Here is an 18,577-nt window from a genome sequence, read left to right as displayed (position 1 = left end):
TTTTGTTATTGCCAAATGCCAATGTGTTTGCATTATTAAGTATGTTATGAATAAAAAATCATTTTAAGTTAGAGCTTAATAATTAAAGGTAAAGGTACCCCTGACCGTTAGGTCCAGTCGCAGATGGCTCTGGGGTTATGCGCTCACGAGGGAGCTGGCATTTGTCTGCAGACAGTTTCCAGGTCATGTGGCCAGCATGACTAAGCCGCTTCTGGCGAACCAGAGCAGCGCATGGAAACACCATTTACCTTCCCGCCGGAGCGGTACTTATTTCTCTACTTTTACTTGATGTGCTTTCGAACTGCTAGGTGGGCAGGAGCTGGGACAGAGCAACGGGAGCTCACCCTGTCGTGGGGATTTGAACTGCCAACCTTCCGATCGGCAAGCCCTAGGCTCTGTGGTTTAGACCACAGCACCACCCGCATCCCTAGCTTAATAATTATTTCACTATTAATATACTTCTTAATTGTATTTCACTATTAATATACTTCTTCGTAATTGTATTTCAGTTCAACACTTACTTTGATAAAGTACACATTTTGTTATGTGAAAATGGCTTTAGATACCTATTAGGTCCATAAATTACCATATAGCATATATTCAACACAAAAAACAGCGACAATTTGTTGTTGACAAAGGACAGCTTGACATATAAAGGGCCCCATTATTTTCAGTAGCTTAGGGCCTCATCAAAACTAAATCCGGCCCTGGGTCTCTGGCATGGCAAGTGAACATGTGTACAGGTGGGTTGATGGAATAAACCTTTGGCCCAGGAGTGGAGAATGTCAGGGACCAGACACAGCCTTCCTGGCCTCTCTCCTCCCCCATCTCACAACATGCCTATCACCAGCTCTCCTCTGTCTCCTCCTCAAGTGCTTTTGCTTGGCTGGAATGTTGTGCTTTGTTGTGCAAGAATGAAAAAACCAGAGTAATTGTATAACCTTAACTTGCTGATGTGTGGTTGAATCCCACATGCAAATTAGCGACATTCTGGAAGTTAGCTTGGAATTTTGAAACCTGTCTCATCTTCTGCCACCCAATGCTGCATTCCTTAGTATCTTGTGTGGGAACTATCCCATTCAAGATGATGCCCAAATAAGCAACCCAAGATCATAGTAACCTGTAAAAATAATTGGAGTTTCCTCTTCAATGAAGCACGATGAACCACATCTTGTAAAACTGTAACTGTAAATTTAGGGCAGGGGTGTATTTTCAGTTGGCCCAAGATATCTTTCAGAATTAATTAGCTAGTGTCTGTGTACCCATAGATAAGGCATTTCTACAAGACTCTCATATCAGCTGTGCCATAAACTAATCAAAGTTTCAGTGCATGGTTGATGTAGCTTCTCCTGAAATCAATGGAAACTTTGGATTATGACTATGATGATTTATTAAATTGGTATGATGCCCCTCATCCAAGGATCACAGGGTAGTTCAAAACATAAAAATACAAAATGAGAACACAGCATGCATAATAAAACCAGAACCAGAACAAACCAATAATCCCCTCCCACAAATGCCCACAAAAGGCCATAGAATGTTCAACCAGCCCAAAGCCTGATTCTAGAGAAGCATTTCTATGTGGCACCTAAAGAGATTTAATGAAGGTCCCCGGTTAGCCTGCCTGGGAAGAGCATTTCGCAAATGTGTAGCCACTGCAGGAAAGGGCCATTCTCGTGTTGCTGCCCTCCAGGCCTCCTACAGAGGCGGCACATGAAGAAGGGCCTCAGATAATGTCTCAGAATGTTTTGAACAAATGTTTGATGACTCTTGCTCAGATTGCAAAGTTCTCTATAAAGGTGGTTTCAAACATTAAGGACTGGAAATGAGAGCCAGGGTGGTGTAGTGGTTAAGAGCGGTGGACTCATAATCTGGTGAACCGGGTTCAATTCCCCGCTCCTCCATATGCAGCTGCTGGGTGACCTTGGGCCAGTCACACTTCTCTGAAGTCTCTCAGCCCCACTCACCTCACAGAGTGCTTGTTGTGGGGGAGGAAGGGAAAGGAGAATGTTAGCTGCTTTGAGACTCCTGAAGGGGAGTGAAAGGCGGGATATCAAATCCAAACTCCTCCTCCTCCTCTTCTTCTTCTTCTTCTTCTTCTTCTTCTTCTTCTTCTTCTTCTTCTTCATGTTTTTACACATTTTTACCCTTGAGCCAGCCATTCATCCCACACTTTTCAATGCATCTCCCTGCAACTTTCCAAATTGCTGTGTGTGTGTGTGCGCACGCGCATTTGTTGTGCTAGGCAACAGAGCGCTTTAATCCACTCTAACTGTCCAAACCCAATGTTCTAGTATGCAAATTAAATACTCCCACAGAATATTAGCAATCTGGAGGTGCTCTCAATCGGGGTGAATGTGGGGGGAATACATAATTTCCATGTTCTTCTCTCATACCATAAGCTTCCCTATGATATTCACATGAAGGCAGGTGCTATCTGTAAATGTCACAGCACAGCTATTCATCATCTCTTTTCTGTAATTATTGTTTCCAGCAGTACCTGTCTCTCGCATCGACTTGCATAGGCACTAATTGCTAAGCTTTTTGCATAAGTGTTCACAAACACAGACACACACTTTTCTTTACTTAGCAATCAAAGTACATCAAAATAGGCTCCATGAAGGTGCCTTCTTATTTATTCATTTGTATGTATCCTTTTGACAAAATGTCCCTCATTTAGTCCAGCTCACAGGGCACAGTTCACTGCAGTGACTCATCACAGCCACCTGCTTAAAAAGAGAAAGTACTAGGTACAGAAATAATACATTTGTACTTCATTGTTGAATTTTAATAGGCAGCACTACTTAACATAAGACAAGGGTGAGGGACTGTAGCCTTCTAGATGCTACTGTACTGCAACACCCATCATCCCTTATCTTTGGTCAAGCTGACTGGGAGTGATGGGAGACAGAGTACAACTCCTTCTCAGACACCACCAGTTTCTCTACCCCTTGATCAATGGTCGTGATCTTCAGCCTGCTTGTACTTAATGGAGACATTGAAACTCCTTGAGAAACTAAATGTGCTAGAGGCAATCGTGTTTCCTGCTGATGTGGGGAGGCTTTTGATTTTCCACCCAAAGAGGTGCCAAATTCACCCCTTCCCTTGCTTCTTCTCTGTGCCCCATTTCTTCCAGTCCAGCTCTCAGGCAAGGGTTCTTAGTCACCCATTTCTTTGTTATAAAAATTAGATTTGTTGCTTAGTCGTTTAGTCGTGTTCGACTCTTCGTGACCCCATGGACCAGAGCACACCAGGCACTTCTGCCTTCCACTGCCTCCCGCAGTTTGGTCAGACTCATGCTGGTAGCTTTGCGGACACTATCCAACCATCTCGTCCTCTGTCGTCCCCTTCTCCTTGTGCCCTCCATCTTTCCCAACATCAGGGTCTTTTCCAAATTAGATACCAAGCCTTAAATGGCTCAGGACTGCAATACCTCAGGGAGCAGTGCTTAGGGTTGCCCTATTTCAAAAAATAAAAACCAGGACACCCCGAAAGTTGCTGAACATTTTTTAGGAAGAACTCAAAATTGTTGAGATTTTTCTTTTTTTTAACGCCGCCTTTAGGAAATTCCCCTCATTCATCAATTTCACCTTTGAAATCCCGGACATATGGCAGTCCTGATTAAATCCTGTGGAGGCTCCTAGCCAGACAAAATCTTGGGGGGCGGGACAGGGAACGGGGACGAATTGTGCATGCGCTCTAGTGGGATAATAATGAACTAAGAAAGCTCGATTGTAATTTTCTTTCAAGATCAAATCAATATTATTTTGATCATTGTCTCAGGGCCCTTCAAAGGCGTGGGGCCCATAGGCTGGTGCTCTGCCTATGTGGTGTTGTGGCACTGTCAAGGACTACCTTACACCACATGAACTGACCCTCATAATCTGAGGCCCTTCTCCGTGTGCCTCCTCCATGAGAGCTCTGGAGGGCAGCAACACGAGAATGGGCCTTTCCTCTGGTGGTTCCCTGCTTGTTGAATGCTCTCCCCAAGGAGGCTTGCCTGGCACCTTCATTGTGTTTCTTTAGGTAACATAACAGTCAAAAGTGTTTCTCTTCAACCAGGCCTCTGGCTGACTAACATTCTATGGACTTGTAAACTATTGTGTGTGGAATTATTGTTTTTGTTTGTTGCTATGGTGTGTATTTTTGTGTTTGTATATTGTAAACCACCCCGTTATCTTTGGAGGAAGGATAGTATAGATTTAAATAATAATAATAATAATAATAATTAGATGACGATTTCTGCTTTATGAATGGGGTAGATATGCGAATAAACAAACAGGGCTTCCTATAACATTCATTCTGGCACTCGGGAAGTTTGCAACCTTAATCTTGCAACTATTTGTAACAGTCAGTTTTATTGATCAATTTAACACCCATCTCTGAGTGATAGAGTTTTCCATTTTCTTGAAATGATGAGACAGTCTTATTTCTTTACTTTCCAAGTGTGCAGTCCCATTTATTCCCTCCCCCCTCACTTGGCAGACTTTTGTATTATAGTGATGTTTCTGGTCATTCAGCCTTCAAATATATCAGTAAAAGCTTAGGGGAAGGTTTTATAAGCAGAGGTTTAACTCAGGCATATTCCCAAATAAAGCATATGAATGCAATTGGATTTGAAAACATCTGAAGGAAATGAGCCTATTTGGTTTCAAGCAGTTGAGAAGCTTGAAGAGGTAAAACTCAAACTGACATATGCAATTATTCCAAAGGTTGCCTCACACTGACAACAGCGAATTTTCACTTCATGATGCCTGAAATGCGATTTAAGAATGATTGGTAAAGAAGTATCCTGATAATGTCTAGACTCTAGAGCAACTTGATTCAAGTCAATATGGCATGCATTTGGGTCCACAAACTGCAAGATTTGTTGTTGCTCCTTATCTGTTTGTTTCGAAGGGAAAGGCTGTTTTGAGAGATAGTGTGTAAGGTAATAGTTAGGAAAAGGTGCTGGGATCAGAAATCCCTGATACAAAATACAAGGTTCTTTCTAAACCTATCATTCTCCACTGTTTATTATAACTGTGCCATTGGCATGCACAATAACAACTCTATCACACTGAATCAGCATCTGCAAGTGGTTCTTATAAAAATTATGATGCCATTATGTGCAAAGAAAGAAAACAAACCAGAAGTTTGGCCATTATGGCCACTCCTCAAAAGATGGAAAGATTAAGGCCAAAATCCACCCCACTAGGTGGGGAAATTCACAGGAAATTCAACAACAGCCTCTTATGCACCTGCTTCTGATGACCCAGTAAGTCATTTGAATAGGCTTGCAAGTACAAAAGTGTGGCAAGGATTTTGCACCCTGGAATGGACTGGATACTTTCTTCTTACTGGCTTGGAATTTGAACAGTACCTCTGTAAGTAAGATAGAGGGTTTTTGTTCCAACTTAAGGTTATAATTATATGACTATACTGCAGTTTTGTAACTGTAAACTGTGTGTGTTGCAAGGCCTGATAATCAGTGTGTTCATTTGTGTGTGTGAAAACTCACCTGTTTTCCAGCATGTCTACTTCAAGAAAATAATTGCTCTCACCCAGAGACATGTAATGTGAACAGATTAGTCCTTGCATAAAAGCATCTGTAGTTATCAATACAATTTTGGCAAGATGCTATTGGAACATTGTAGATTCTTTTGCAGACCCAGAGAATTAGGCGACAATCATAAGCACACTTATTTGGGGGTGTTACTGAATGCAACAGGACTTACTTCTGCGCAAGCCCCTACATGCATGTGCTGCTAATATGGCATATGGAGAACAGAGAGTGGAATCATTTGATTACATGTACCCTGCCTTTCCAAGAGAGGGCCATGCAAAGTAGCTTTCTGCAAGCGTAGAGGATTTAGAATCATGGCTATATTTGCATTGGGATGCTCATTGGGTCAGAAAGAGCAGACTGGCTGCGGTTTTTTTTTTTTAAAGTAGATATATCTAGAACCACCACTCCTTACAACCAGTTGCTTTCAAGAGCTGGATGGGAGCCAGTGGTCATAATTCAGGAGAAAAAATAGACATGTTTGATTTTTTCATCCCATTGAAATCTATGGGATTTACATAGGAGCCAATTCCTAGGAGCCAAGTTCCCTTGGGCCCCCAAGTAAAATATTTGAGGGGGCCAGGCCCCACCAAAATTTGACAAGCATTGTCATTCAAATAGTATTCGTGTGCAGGATCTTATGATCAGTTATGGGGGAGGGGACTGGCTTACCTGGGCCCCACAATATTTTATTCAAGTTGGCACCCTGGTGCAATCATATACATGTCTACTCATGAATAACCACTGTGTTCAATGAGACTTACTCTCCAGTAAGGGACACGCGTGGCACTGTTGTCTAAACCACTGAGCCTCTTGGGCTTGTCTATTGGAAGGTTGGCAGTTTGAATCCATACGACGGTTGCTCTGTCCCAGCTTCTGTCAACCTAGAAGTTCAGAAGCACACCATTGCAGGTAGATAAATAGGTACCATTGTGGCAGGAAGCTAAACAGCATTTCCATGCGCTCTGGCACTCATCATGGTGTCCCATTGCACCAGAAGCAACTTAGTCATGCTGGCCGCATGACCTGGAAAGCTATCTGCGGACAAACGCCGTCTCCCTCAGCCTGAAAAGCGAGATGAGCATTGCACCCCTAGTCACCTTTGACTGTACTTAACCATCCAGGGGTCCTTTACCTTTACCTTTTACCTTATTCTCAGGTAGAAGTGCATAGGATTACAGCCTTAATTGGATACCATGTACACAAGCAGCAGGTATATTGGCATATATATGCCACGCGCAGCCTGTGGCATCACAGTCATTATTGGCACCCACTGAGTAATGACACAGCTGCTACAGAAGGAGAAGGAAATGAGAACTGACTGTTATACACGTATGCTACCTTTCATTTGTGACATTAATGAAGAAAAAGATAGCCAGACCGCCAATATCCCTGGAGCTGGAAGCAAAGCAAGTAACAGAATTTGATCATGCTGGATGTACAGCCATGTTTTAATTCACACAGAAATGCAGTACGTTTAAGTGAAGGTAAAACAGTCACACAAATAAAACATAAGGATGGACAAAGACATTATAGATGGTACATTCTGGGTATATAAAAAGCTTTTGGAGTGTAATAATGATATAAATGAAAATCAACTAAAGGTGACACTTAGTAGCTATAATCAGCTTTTCAATATCACATTCGTTTTCTCCACGTAAAATCCTGAAATAGCCATTTTCTCCCCAGGAGCTCCCCCAGGAATTTGCAGCAATCTACAGGAGGGGAAAGAAATAACTTTTTATTACTGTGAATGGTCAGATCGTAGTGAAGCAGGGATGTAGTGAAAGGAGAAAAGGAGTCATATCGCCAGTGGCAATAATAGTACTGTCCTCTTCCAAAAGGTCTGCCACTTGCCCCCATATCTTATAAAGAACTACTTTATATGGAGTGAAACTTGTAGTATATCTAGCCCATTAGCATACACTGACAGCACCCAGACATTACAAGAGTAGACTAAATGCTATAAAAGTCATGAGATGAAGTCTCCTTCTTGTAACCTAATACTCCCTGCTCTGGGTGGTTTCCTGTCCACTGTCCAATGGGGCTGTCAATGGTTATTTTGAGCTGGGGAATGGCTGGAGGGAGGGCTTAAGCAGCTTCTCTCTATCCAATCCAACTTGCAGTCTTTCCTGGCTAACCTCCAACACACACACACACCCTGAACTCTCTTTGACATGTGGTAGTCTAAGGCTGTGTACACACTGCATCCAGTGCACTCCCACAGCTGGTTTGGGAAGCAGTTCGCTTACAATGTTATCCATATCTATCCTGTTGCTTTTTGAGAACGGTATTACGAGGCATCCTGTTTATGCTGGCTAAGGGAATTGATATTATTAAAAAGCACTGATGTTTTAGACCTTGAAGGTCATGACAATAGGTATGGTTGGCATGCATATCTGTGGTATGAGAAGGTTAAAGTAGCTGATCTCTTAGTTTGCCATATCTTAAACCGGAATCAGGCCAGTGGCCCATCTAGTCCAGCATCCTGTTCTCACAGTGGTCCACCAGATGCCTGTGAGATTAGACACAAGAATTCTCTCCCTTCTTGTGGTTTACAGCAATTGGTATTCAGAAGCATTTGTGCCTCCAGCTGTAGAGGAAGAATTTAGGCCTTGTGACTAGCAGCCATTGATAGTCACTGGAAACAGTCAGCAGAACTTTCACTCATTCTGCCACCAAACATTGCTATACTAATATAAGGTGAGAAAGCAGAAGGAAAACCACGACATTTTGCTAGGAACAACTGGCATTATGGGCAACCCAACCACAATGTGAGCCCCCAGTTTTGGTAGCCATGGAAGATCACATGGACTTGATGCAACCAATGAATGTGAAACAGTAACATGGGAGGAGGGAAAGACAAATTTAGAAGGCTATGACCCCAATCTAGAGAAAGATAGTCATGCTCGAGTAAGTTCCACTGAAAGGGATGGTTAGTTAATTTGCAAGTTGACCCATTCATTTTCAGTGGGACTTAAGCACAAGCAACTTTTTCTGGTTGGGGTCCTCTGTCTTTGCTCTATCTTACTTACTATCTATCTTACACTTACCCAGAATTTCTGCTTTTGTCCATCTGCATCTGGCAGTGCACCCCACCTATCCAAAGAGATGGCATTCATCAGACATGCTATATATTTTTTCTCCACCTCCCCCGTACATCAGGGTGGGGGTGATGAAATAATCAAAGGAGGAGCTTTTGACTGTGTACACCTTTGCATACAAGCTTTGAAGCACTGCAGTTTGGTGTTTTCTAAATCACTTTTGCAGACATCATTTTGCAACTGTCTACACCTGCACACTATGCAGGCAGCATGAGAAGCTGTTGAAACACAGTCATCTGTACACACAGAAGGTGTGTCTAGCACAGATTAGTTTCTTTGCTCCCTCCCCTTTCAACACCCACTGACACTCCTTTTAAAGAAAAGTTGTCCAGAAGACTGCCAACCCAAGAGAAGGCACTCTCAGTTTCCACAAGTACTTCAGAATGCACTGCAAAATTATAGCAAAAGACACTTTAGAAACACCAAAGCCAACAATATGAAGACTACAATGTGTGAACTCTGGCCAAAAAATGTGTCTCCACAAGGCAGAGAAGGCACTTTACTGCTGTGTGTGTCTGTATACACCCTCTGATATTTTTTTTTAAATGGTGAGCAATCAATATAAATCATAACAGAAGAGTGAATCTGAAAGTATATTGCTCATTGCTATGATGATGAGAAGTGTATTTTCAGTGTCAACATGGAAATTGCAGGCAATGTTAGAGCTTAGACTTCTTGTCAGTGAAATAGCTTCTTATTTTCTTTAATGGGCTTTCTTCTGTGGGGAAGTTGCCAGCTCACTGAACCAAAGTTAAACAGAACGAGAGTAAGTAAATGTGAAGACATTTCCCCTGAGTTTCTGCCCTCTGCATGTCTATTTCAGTTCCAAAGCTACCCATTCCTTGGCTCAGGATAAAATTAGCAGAATTGGGACTACAAACCTTTACAGATACTGATTAGACAACAGAATGGATTATCACCAGCCTCTAACTATAAAGGAGCGACTGCTAGGGGAACAAAGGATTAAATAACCAGATATGCAGATACCATGGTGCCTTCTGCTGTCATTGACCAGATGAATCCCTCTTGAAATTGGTTGCATGAAGGGTTCCAGTTCAATAGACTCCATACTTCAGCAAAGCCCGGTTTCCTGATTTTCCTGAGTACAGTGTCCATAGCAGCCAGTTTGTGATGACCCCCTTTAGAAAATCTAGTTTCACTAAGGACCAGACTTACATGCTTGCTCAGTTATGTAAAACACTAGCAACCTCGCAGCCACATCCAAGCAGCATCTATGCAACTCCATCACAAACCACCGTGGGCTTCAGGAGGGATGGAGGTTGACCGGAGTGGCCTGGCCTCCAACAATCTTATCCCAAGATGTGTTGGGATAACTCTCCCTAGTGATGAAACAAGTTGGCACCAGAGAAATAGTGGCAAGAAAGTTGTGGGAATTCATAAAAGCTACCAGGGAGGCAAGGCACAGCTGTGAAGTGCTTGCCCTCACAGAAGATGCTGCTTTAGCTGCTGTAGCAGCACAAAGCCTTTCTTGGCCTTCTGGCAGCTAAAAAAGACAGAGAAGACAATTTCTTGGGAAGCTGATACCCACTCATACATAAGATCATGAAACATCACTTATTAAAGTGCAAGTGTGAAGAAACTTAAATGTATTTTAAGCTGGAAATGTATTTTAATTGCAGGCTTGTAGCATTAACGATCCACTCAGTGATCCGTAAACCTCCTCTTCTACCGCTTATCAATAATGGCAAGAAGCAATTACTTTTAAAGTAGAGTTTTATACATTTAATTTATTCATTGGAAGACTCTCAAGTCCTAAAAGTAAGCATCAACCAGGGCAATAGAAGTTGTTGTGCAAAACAATGGAAAGGAGGAGATGTTGAAGAATCATAACCGCAACATACATTTAAAGCTCTCTTATGCCACTTTAACAGTTGCGGCTCCCCTCAAAGAATGCTAGGAACCGTAGCATGTTAAGGATGCTGAGAGTGGTTAGGAAACCCCTCACAGAGCTACAATACCTAGCACCCTTAAAAACTACAATTCCTATGATTTTGGAGGGAACGTCATAGCTATTAAAGTAGCGCAAGAGTAAAAACTTATTTTAATTTTTTAAAAAATAAGTAGTATAAGAGTGTGGCCCAGGTCTATGCCCAGCCACTGTTTCCACTTTATGGGCTATAGCTCTGAACCGTAAGGAGAAGCAAAACAAGGTGTGTATATTATATTCCCTGCCCCTGTGCTTCAGAAGCCAAAATGACTTCAACTATAAGTCTGCCATTTAGTGTCCATGGTCCCATGTGGCAGGATACTCATCCGGCAGAGGTTCAGCAGGGATCCATGCTGCTAAGCTTTCAGACATCACTTACCCAACAATCTTTACAGAATGGGTTCTCCTGTGATTCTCATGTTGCAGCTGGCCACCTGTCCTCCGAATGTGCTTATAGATCCCGCTCTTGTAAAGGAAGAAATCATGATACACGTGCATGAGAGCTGGATTTAAAAAAGAAACCAGCAAGCAAAGTCAATATTCATTTTCCTTATTCTTCCAGTTTTACCTATGGATCATCGCTGACAGGTCATAGATTAACAAGGAACCCTGCTTTCGTCCGAAGTATGAAACATAAGCAAATAAGGTAAGTGTAAAACATTGGTGTAAGTGGAAGCAAAGCAGTTCTGTCTTCCCATTCCTGGTGTTTCCTGCAGCTTCTTTCATTTCTCCATTCCTAGCATCTCCAGATAGGGTCAAGAAAGATGCCTTTCCTGAAATCCTGGTTGACAGCTGCCAATCAGTGTAGGCAATGAGTTCGACGGACCAACGGCCTGACTGTCTGAGACACCTTCCTATGTTCCTAAGGACCAGGGGAAGGAAGACAACATGTGCAGGGAAGACATTGCCATTATAGTACTGGTGGGGATGTTATCAGAGCCCTCCCTCTAAACAGAGGTAAGCAGCCCTATCAGTGATACAGACATCTGTTTGATGCTTGGTGTGACGTGTGGTGTTGGCACAAAGGACCTTACACAGTGCTTGCTTTTATGTGTGGGCAGGATGCAATAATTTGGTTTTGGTTTTGCAATCAAGAGCGTTTGTTTTCTTTACCTTGCACTGGCCCGTTCTCCTTAATTTCATTCATTATGTCCATCTCCTAAAAGTCGAGGGAAGAGACATATACTATTTTGCATATATTTCCCCACATTTAACATTTCAGAATGAGTTGGATATAAAGCTTTTACAACAGGCTAAATTTAACTATTGCAATAAATGGTCTAATCTTCCGGCTGCACAGGCTAATGTAAATGACTAGCTGCCACTTAATGCTTTTTCAATTTCCATGCTTATTGGTGCATTAGTGAATTTGGAAGTGCCTCAACTGTTGTTTCAAACTAAAGATTTTATCTCTAGAATTTCATTGGGTTTTGTTTTGTTTTGTTTGTCTTGTTTTAAAGGAAATTTACCCGAATGCTTCCTCTCAGGGGACACAAAGTTTACTTTCACAGTGATGATATAATAACAAACTTTTATACAGTGCTGTAAAGTTTTGAAAGAACTTCACATATGTTATAGCAGTCCTGTAATGCAGTAATGCATTTTATTATCATGTATCTGTTTTTAACTTTATGGTTCATTCCATAGTTCAAGAAATATACCAGACACCTAAGTGGAATCTAGACACATATAAAAACCGCTTTGAAAATGCTTCCCCCCCCCAAAGCGTTTTTAAAAATACATTGAATTTTCCATGGCTAACCATCGCCATCTAGTGTCACATTGTATATTGCACTTAAAGCACACTTAAAACGTTTTATTTGCAGCTGTATAGCTGAGTCCCTGTTGTCTGCACTTACCTGTGAGGAGATTCTGTAGGGAGAACCGCACTGATAAATGCGGTTGGATGGTTCTAAGGCATTTGGACATGGTCGCGTAGCCTGCCTTTTCCCAGCAGCATCAGCCACGCTTGAAACCCCACAAGCAGCCGGGTCAGATTGATTCCAGAATAATGGGTAGCAAGCATGAGACACCAGCCTATTGGGATCAAAAGACACATTATTTTTTATTTTATTTTTTCAATTCTGTATTTTAATTTTTAATTCCTCTTGAACCTGCCAGAGCCAAATTTTGGGGATGCATGGGGAGAGAGGGAAATCCCCTGTTGCACAAGTGGAAATCCTTGCACAGGGTTTGGGAGTCATTAGTTGAATCCTGCCCATAGTTTGGAAGCAATTGCTTTGGAGCAGTGATGGAGACTCTGTGACCCTTCAGATGTTTTTGGGCTATAACTAACATCATCCCTGACTGTTGGCTATATTGGCTATGGCAAAGGGGAGTTGAAGGGCAACATCTAAAGGGTCTAAGGATGTGTGGATGTACCATCCTGTGACTGCTCTTTAGTCCACTTGCACTTTTATCCACCATTTTCCATTCTACTGTAATTATTTTGCACAGGTCTTCCTGAAGAAGTGTCTCCACCCCCATCGTTCTACCCGGACACTGAGGTCCAGCGCCGAGGGCCTTCTGGCAGTTCCCTCACTGCGTGAAGCCAAGTTACAGGGAACCAAGCAGAGGGCCTTCTCAGTAGTGGCACCCGCCCTGTGGAACACCCTCCCACCAGTGTGGTGTAGTGGTTAAGAGCGGTAGACTCATAATCTGGTGAACTGGGTTCGCTTCCCCGCTCCTCCACATGCAGCTGCTGGGTGACCTTGGGCCAGTCACACTTCTCTGAAGTCTCTCAGCCCCACTCACCTCACAGAGTGTTTGTTGTGGGGGGGGGAAGGGAAAGGAGAATGTTAGCCGCTTTGAGACTCCTTCGGGTGGTGATAAAGCAGGATATCAAATCCAAACTCCTCCTCCTCCTCCAGATGTCAAAGAGAAAAACAACTACCAGACTTTTAGAAGACATTTGAAGGCAGCCCTCTTTAGGGAAGCTTTTAATGTTTAATAGACTGCTGTATTTTAATAGTTTGTTGGAAGCCGCCCAGAGTGGCTGGGGAAACCCAGCCAGGTAGGCTGGGTATAAATAATAAATTCTATTCTATTTTGTTATCCGCCAATACAGAAACATATGTTTTTAAAAACATATATCGAGCCAACGATAGATGCACATATCTCAGCCATCAACCATTTACAAATTTTCCCTGTGTGTTGCCTTTCCAGAGGGGAAGCCCTATTGCAGCAAAAACAACAAAGAGCCTTGTGGCACAATAAAGACAGAGTTAACAAAGTAGATATGAAGCAGTAATGAAGTAATGGTGATGAACTGCTGATAGCTCAGTCAGTAGAGCATGAGACTCTTCATCTCAGGGTTGTGGGTTTGAGACCCACATTGGGCAAAAGATTCCTGCATTGCAGCGAACTGGTCTATATGGTCCTTGTGGTCCCTTCCAACTCTACAGTTCTATGATTCTATGATAATGACTCATCACAAAGCCATCTACAGCTGCAGTCACAGTGATGTCTACTCAGAATTTATTACTGAGTGGCTGTAAATAGATAGACAGATGATAGATAGATAGATAGATAGATAGATAGATGAAAGAAAGAAAGAAAGAAAGAAAGAAAGAAGGAAAGAAATCCAGGTAAGTAGAGTTAGGATTGTTCCCACCTTAGTCAATCCGATGCTTTTAGGACAGGGTTGGCGAACCTTTTCAGTCTGAGGTCCACATCCCCTTCTGCACGACCTTCTGAGGGCTGCTATTTTTCACCATCTTGATTTTACAATTCCATATATACTCATCAGCCTGTTTTGTTCCCCTCCGTGAGTTATTCAGGAAGGACCGCTTAGCATCCTGTTCACATTTTGCTCTGAATTCCCACATTATATTAATCATTTTATAAGCATGCTCTGTTGCCCCCTAATCACTTAGAAGTCCATTTTATGGCGCTCTCTCTCTCTCTCTCTCTCTATATATATATATATATATAACTTCTGCTGAAGTAATGCTTAAGGTAATTTATGTGTTAAATGCTTGTAGAAAACATGGTTTTGTATTTAATCCTTTTTTGTGTCAATTAATTTCTGCCATGTGAAAAGAACAGTAAAGAATAATTTGTTCCATTGGTTTTCAAATTCACTGTAGAAAAGAGATATAGGCTGCCTCTAGCAATAATGAACAACAAATTATACACATTCAAGGTCAACATAGACTTTTACTGAATAAAGTCTGATTGATTTGGAATTTTACAGGAAAGTTCTTTCCTTCACTTCCTTCCTGCTCACGCACAGGAACACATCAGGCATGAAAAGGGAAGCCCATGCACACTCCAATTCTCCTTGGCTCCAACCAGCATGGCAAATGGTCAGGGATCTAATGGGACTTGTAGCAGTAGCCTAGCATTGGTTGCCAACACACAGCTGTACTGAGGTAGTACCAGGAGCTGAAATGTTGTACCCCTAACAATTTTGCACCTGGAGCAACCACCTCTGTGTCCCCCGCACGACACCACTGACTTGCAGTCCAACTGGTCTCCCATCCCTGCCAGAGTGGCATGCAGCAATCCTCGCAAACAGGCTGCTTGTAAAATGAACAGCCTACTTGCAGCAAATGACACCAGTGGATGCTACTAAGAACTATGAGATGAACTCATGAGACTCCCATTGCCGCAGGTAATGGCAGGCGTGCTGTAATGCTGGTTGAGGAGGTGGTGGTGGTGAGTTTAAAGATTCAGTTGGAGCCTGTGGGCATCTATGACTGGACATACACCTCTTTGATCTTCCCTATCTTGGTTTACAGGGGTTTTTTAGGCCAAGCAGCCTCCTGGCAATTCAGGTTTATTCTGTATATCCCTTTGCCGCAGCTGGATCTTTCTTTTTCATTTGACACATGGACAGACTGCACATCATTTTATTTCTATGCAAGGCATTTGTGTGTTAATTCCTTGGCATGTCATTGACGATAAATGGTGAATGAGTGTGGGGTGGGGAGAGCAAAAGGCGGCAGAAAAGATTAAAGTGCCAAAGGCAGGGTAGAAGATGCCCGGTGCAAAGCAGAAGGAGGGAGGCTCATCTATTATTTTAGAGTTGCCTAAGAATACCTGCATAATACATTAAATCAAATAATAAGGCACGGTAAGGACATTTGATCCTTTCAGGGCAAAAGAAGATTGTCGAATAATATGCCAAATCATTTTCTGTATTATGGCTTTCATCTAGTTAATTCGATTTAGAAATGCAGCTGGGACTGGAAGGCAAGTTATTGAATTCAAAAAAGACTAGAATCAGGCTGAAAAGATTGCATTCAGCTGGGTCCTATTCAGAGAAGACCCACTGAAATTAATGGACTGAAGTTAACCATGCCCATTATACTCTGAGTAGCTCTAACTTTGTATACAACCTGGAGCCTCATGAGTCGAGCTCAGTCTGATGACCCTCACCCACCTAGACACTGGTCTTGCACAATACTTTCATAGCCGCACCTGATTTAGGTATTTCGGGGAAAGAGCTGAGCATCATCAGCACAACAATCATGTAGTGCTCCAAAACCTCTAATAACAAAATACTACCCTGCAGCAAAAAAAGCAGAGACAAGTCCCAGAACAGACATTAAGAAAGGTCAATTACTGATTCTTCTTTTCCAGGATTTGAGATATCTTCTAAGGCTTCCAGTGTGCTTCTAAAAGACTTTAAAGTATTAGTCAGCACAACTGTTCTGTTAGAAAAGCAGTATGCTTGAACTGCTCATTCTGTGTAGAAGTTCTCAATCACTGGAAGTCATTGAAAATAATGCTAGACAAGGTAGCATAGAAGGGGTGGAGAAAAAGAGCTCCATGTTGTGGCTTATCCACTCATTAAAATTGTACTTGTTTATACCGTTCCTCAAAAGAGCTCGAGGTTGCACACATGCTTCTCTGCCCCTTCCCCCTATGCATTTTATCCTCACAATAACCCTGTGCGGTAGGTTAGGCTAAGAGACAATGACTAGCACAAAGTCATCCATTGAGCTTCCTCAAGAATGTGGCATTGTTCTCTTCTTCTCCCAGGTCCTAGTTTATTAACTCTCCCTGCTACACCACATGGGCTGTGACCAAAATTCAGCAGAGATCTATGGGATCAACAGGTATCTTAGAGTCCACCTTACATGCTGAATGAATGGTGCAGGGCATGGAAAATGCTCTCATAAGAAGCCTTTGTAGGTGCATCCACGTTGTGTTAAGCAGTCTGCATCTCAGCAGGTTCACTGCCTTCTAAATCAGGGGTGGAGAACCTGTGGTCCTCAAGGTGTTACTCTCCAATTCCCATCAGCTCCAGCCAGCATGGTCAATGGTGAGTGATGATGGGAGCTGTAGTCCATCAACATCTCTAGGGCCCCAGGTTAGCCATCCCTGTTCTAATTGGAGGCCCTTCTTCTCTCTCAACAGGGCATCTCAACAGGCAGTTCTTGTCCAGGTCCCCATCCATGTCCCTGCTACTGAAACAGGAGAATAATGGGCTATTGGGTGCCTTAAATCTAAACCATGGAGAGATGCCTTCCATTTAGTAGGATGGGCCTTCCAAAACGCTCAGCACAACAGTGGTCCACTAGCTATGGTAATGTCCTAAGATGCCAGATGGGACACCACTCTGGCTTCTTAAGCCTGTAAGCTCTGCAGCCAAATCTGTTCCTGCAGGATGGCAGACTTACAGCATAATCTTATACATATCTATTCAGAAGCAAGTCCCATTGAGGTCAATGAGGCTTATTCCCTTCCAGGTTTATTGGTATAGGATAACCACCACAGATAATTAAATATTGATATAGGGAGCTGCTTTGAGATGTTTAAATTTGTGTGAGAGCCTATTACATTTTCTTAAGAGCCTTGTCAAATCAATTTAGAAAGTTAGCATCCCACTGGCATAGAATAACTACAGTTAGTGCAATACTGACAAATGAGTCTTGCATCAGTCACATTTAAGTAAATAGGATGTTTAAACCACAGTGAACAAGCAGGTAAAATTTTAGGTTTCTCCAGTGAAAGGGAGTCCTAATTTTCATCTCTGAGATCTGTCACATCGCCACAACATGCATAATTACTAGTGCTGATGAGGCTTTGTTACCAACACAGGATTACTTTACATTTAAGTCCTACAAAAGCGACAACATTTCCCCCCCCCCCCCGAGATAAAAGCCTACAGTGCTTCTTCTTTTAAAATGCACTTTCCTTCTAAATATTCTTTTAAGCATTCTGACAATTTTCTAAAGGAGGATTATAGGGGGATTACTTAACTCAGTAGGTAGAATTATTTTCTACTCTGAAGGACTGGTGGCAGGAAGGAATGGTAGAAGGAAGAGGTCTGGTAGTGAAGCTAGAGAGGGGAAATTTAGAAGGTGCTTTTAATTACAAATGGAATATGGCACTCGCTTTAAAATTCCTTAGTTCAGGGATAGTCAACCTGGTGCCCTCCCAGCGTTGCCGGGTTCCAGCTTCCATCGTGCTGGCCTTGTTGTCTGGGACTGCTGGGAGCTGGTGTCCAATAAGATCTGGAGGGCACCATGTTGATTTGGAGGAAACACTGTAGCATGTGCCTAAATCTGTAGAACTCTGGGAGTAACCGAATGCTCAGCACATGTCCCTTAAATTGCTCAGACGCAGAACCACTTGCACAGACTTGTAGTACAAGACACATGATTCTACACATCTGTTTGGGGGCTGCTGAATGCAGGCTTCCACACCCATTCCACTTTCTACTAGTTGGTGTCTTGCCCTGCTATACCTGTGTATGGAGTACAGTCTCTGAATCTAGCAGCATTATTATAGTAGGGTGGAAGCGAGAAAATAAGAGAAGTAGAGTTGCCGGAGCTATGAGGGCCTAAAGGTAGGATCTTCTGGGCAGATGAGCTGTCTTTAAGAGAGGCCATGCCAGCTTCTTCCCTCCTCAAGTGCTATAATGGCAAGTGATGATTTGTATGTTCAGAAACATCCACTGCAGACTGAGCTTTCATACTCTCATTTTCTCAAGGAGAATGACTTTCGGTGACTACGATCCACTCATAT

General features: G+C 42.6%; 1 protein-coding gene across 1 annotated transcript in view; it reads right to left on the bottom strand.

The window, feature by feature from the left end:
• Positions 1 to 6,976: 6,976 nt before the first annotated feature.
• TINAG (tubulointerstitial nephritis antigen) overlaps positions 6,977 to 18,577 on the bottom strand; it is a 28,870-nt gene continuing 17,269 nt past the window's right edge. The window contains exons 7-11 of the mRNA XM_053381086.1: positions 12,457 to 12,634; positions 11,711 to 11,756; positions 10,977 to 11,100; positions 8,599 to 8,644; positions 6,977 to 7,260 (exon numbers count right to left, since the gene is read on the bottom strand). Of these exons, the coding sequence (XP_053237061.1) occupies positions 7,144 to 7,260; positions 8,599 to 8,644; positions 10,977 to 11,100; positions 11,711 to 11,756; positions 12,457 to 12,634 (511 nt within the window). The 3' untranslated portion in view covers positions 6,977 to 7,143. The remainder of the gene's footprint in view (positions 7,261 to 8,598; positions 8,645 to 10,976; positions 11,101 to 11,710; positions 11,757 to 12,456; positions 12,635 to 18,577) is intronic.

Source organism: Podarcis raffonei, chromosome 3 (genome assembly GCF_027172205.1).
Source record: "Podarcis raffonei isolate rPodRaf1 chromosome 3, rPodRaf1.pri, whole genome shotgun sequence".
Taxonomy (NCBI): Eukaryota; Metazoa; Chordata; class Lepidosauria; order Squamata; family Lacertidae; genus Podarcis; species Podarcis raffonei.
This window is presented reverse-complemented; position numbering and strand designations above follow the sequence as displayed.